The sequence below is a fragment of the Morone saxatilis genome, unplaced genomic scaffold (assembly GCF_004916995.1).
Source record: "Morone saxatilis isolate NCDOM2014 unplaced genomic scaffold, NCSU_SB_2.0 Contig0, whole genome shotgun sequence".
NCBI lineage: Eukaryota > Metazoa > Chordata > Actinopteri > Moronidae > Morone > Morone saxatilis.
The window spans coordinates 174,484-177,371 of record NW_023339650.1 but is presented as its reverse complement, the minus strand read 5'-3'; the positions used below and the strand labels follow the sequence as shown (position 1 = coordinate 177,371).

Sequence of the window (2,888 nt, the reverse complement as noted above, 5' to 3'; positions counted from 1 at the left end):
AGCTGTTGATTTTCTCCCGACAAGAAAGGGGGGGGGGAAGTGGTTGATTTCCCCCGAAAAGGGGGACATGCTTGGTTGATTTCCCCCGAAAAGGGGGGACATGCTTGGTTGATTTCCCCCGAAAAGGGGCGGCATGCTTGGTTGATTTCCCCCGAAAAGGGGACATGCTTGTTTGATTTCCCCCGAAAAGGGGGGACCATGCTTGGTTGATTTCGCCCCGAAAAGGGGGACATGCTTGGTTGATTTCCCGAAAAGGTGCCTTGGTTGATTTCCCCCGAAAAGGGGGGACATGCTTGGTTGATTTCCCCCCGAAAAGGGGGACATGGTTGGTTGATCTTCCCCCCGAAAAGGGGGGACATGGCTTGGTTGATTCCCCCCGAAAAGGGGGGACCATGCTTGGTTTGATTTCCGCCCCGAAAGGGGGGGGACATGCTTGGTTGATTTCCCGCCCCCGAAAAGGGGGCATGCTTGGTTGATTTCCCCGAAAAGGGGGGACATGCCTTGGTTGATTTCCCCCGAAAAGGGAATGCCTTGGTTGATTTCCCCCGAAAAGGGGGGACATGCTTGGTTGATTTCCCCCGAAAAGGGGGGACATGCTTGGGTTTGATTTTCCCCGAAAAGGGGGGACCATGCTTGGTTGATTTCGCCCCGAAAAGGGGGGGCATGCTTGGTTGATTTCCCCGAAAAGGGGGGACATGCTTGGTTTGTTCGCCCGAAAAGGGGGGACCATGCTTGGTTAATTTCCCCCCCGAAAAGGGGGGACATGCTTGTTAATTTCCCCGAAAAGGGGGGACATGCTTGGTTAATTTCCCCCGAAAAGGGGGGACATGCCCTTGGTTTAATTTCCCCCCGAAAAGGGGGACACTGCTGGTTAATTTCCCCCGAAAAGGGGGGACATGCTTGGTTTAATTTCCCCCCGAAAAGGGGGGGGACATGCTTGGTTAATTCCCGCCGAAAAGGGGGGGCATGCTTGGTTAATTTCCCCCGAAAAGGGGACATGCTTTGGTTAATTTCCCCCGAAAAGGGGGGGACATGCTTGGTTAATTCCCCCCCGAAAAGGGCGGGGACATGCTGGTTATTTCCCCCCGGGGGGGCTGCTGGTTAATTTCCCCGAAAAGGGGGGACATGCTTGGTTAATTTCCGCCCCGAAAAGGGGGACATGCTTGGTTAATTTCCCCGAAAAAGACATGCTTTGGTTAATTTCCCCCGAAAAGGGGGACATGCTTGGTTAATTTCCCCGAAAAGGGACATGCTTGGTTAACTTTCCCCCGAAAGGGGGGACATGCTTGGTTAATTTCGCGCCCGAAAAGGGGGACATGCTTGGTGTAATTTCCCTCCCGCCCGAAAAGGGGGGACATGCTTGGTAATTTCCCCGGAAAGGGGGGAGCATGCTGTGGTTAATTTCCCCCGAAAAGGGGGGGTACATGCTTGGTTAATTCGCCCCCCGAAAAGGGGGGAGGCATGCCTTGGTAATTGCCCCGAAAAGGGGGGTAGGCATGCTTGGGTTATTGCCGCCGCGAAAAGGGGGGACATGGCTTGGTTAATTCCGCCGAAAAGGGGGGAGCATGCTTGGTTAATTCCGCTCCGGCCGAAAAGGGGGGGACATGCTTGGTTAATTTCCCCCGAAAAGGGGGACAGTGCTTGGTTAATTTCCCCCCGAAAAGGGGGGACTGGCTGTGGTTAATTTGCCCCCGAAAAGGGGGGACATGCTTGGTTAATTTGCCGCCGCCGAAAGGGGAGGCTGCTTGGTTATTCCCCCGAGGGGGGGCTTGGCTTGGTTAATTTCCCCCGCGGGGGGGGCCTGCTTGGTTAATTTCCCCGAAGGGGGGACATGCTTGGTTCACAGCTCGAGCGCGCAAAAAATACAATATGCAGCATGCAGGGGCTTATAGGACATGAAATGTGGAGAGATGATGGAGTGAGTTTATAGTACATGCGGTCTGTCCTCTCAGGTGTATTAATGCTGACTGTGTGGATGTGGATGGTAAGCACAGCCGTCTTCATTGCTCGGCACTACAAACCCTGCTGGCCTGACACAACTCTGCTGGGACAAAGGCTGTGGTTTCAGGTGAGAGCCCCAATACACCTCTGACAGTGACAATAAAGAACATGAGACATGCATGTCTGCAAAGTAATTCACAGAGTTTTAATAGACAAATTATTTGTTTTCATCCTTCTATCTCTGCTAGATAGAACACAATAGTAATCCAGTCTTCATCAAATCTTTATAGTCCCCCTCCCTCTTTTTCCTCTCTGTAGCTCCATCGAACCATGATGGTCTTGGCTGTGGTCCTAACTGGTGTTGCGTTCACCCTGCCTTTCATATACAGAAGGGGATGGAGCAAGGTAAGTGTGTGTGTCTGTGTGTGTGCTTGTACCCCTCAGGCCTGTCCACCTGTTCCCTCCATCTGTCTAAACTGGCTTCTTGGCATCTCTAAATCTTTCTCACTCACTCACTCACTCATCTCCACGACACTCATTGTCTCATCATGACTTGTTCCTTTTTGTCAGTGGAGCTCAGGCTGTGTGTACTAGTAGAAACTAGTAGAAAATACAAGTTATAAGGACTACAATTTGCAGTAGCAGATATTCCTGCTGCCCTCTGCTGTAAAGCCTCTCTCAGGATACACACAGGATATCTCATTATGTAATAGGCAATTTGTCTTTGTATATACATGTTTTCATTTTACTGACCCATTAACTTCTCCTGTCTATCACAAGAGAAAGAGTGGTAATTTACATATTCAGCTCTGATTGTGTATTTTCTCTCATTGCCACTGTACTGACACACAATGAAGTAGTTCATTTCCTGAGTGATGTGCTTTCACACAATATTTTCAGTCCACAATGAATGGCATCCTGACGTGTCTAAGTCTGACTGTATAAAT

The 2,888-nt window shown here is 50.6% G+C and overlaps 1 protein-coding gene across 1 annotated transcript in view; it reads left to right on the top strand.

Annotated features, from left to right (window-relative positions):
* The window catches only part of LOC118340589 (putative ferric-chelate reductase 1), a gene marked incomplete at its 3' end in the record, with an annotated part of 11,223 nt that extends 8,877 nt beyond the window's left edge, over window positions 1–2,346 (top strand). Inside the window, 2 exon segments of the mRNA XM_035678690.1 lie at window positions 1,953–2,068; window positions 2,260–2,346. Of these exon segments, the coding sequence (XP_035534583.1) occupies window positions 1,953–2,068; window positions 2,260–2,346 (203 nt within the window).
* Between the last annotated feature and the right edge of the window lie 542 nt (window positions 2,347–2,888).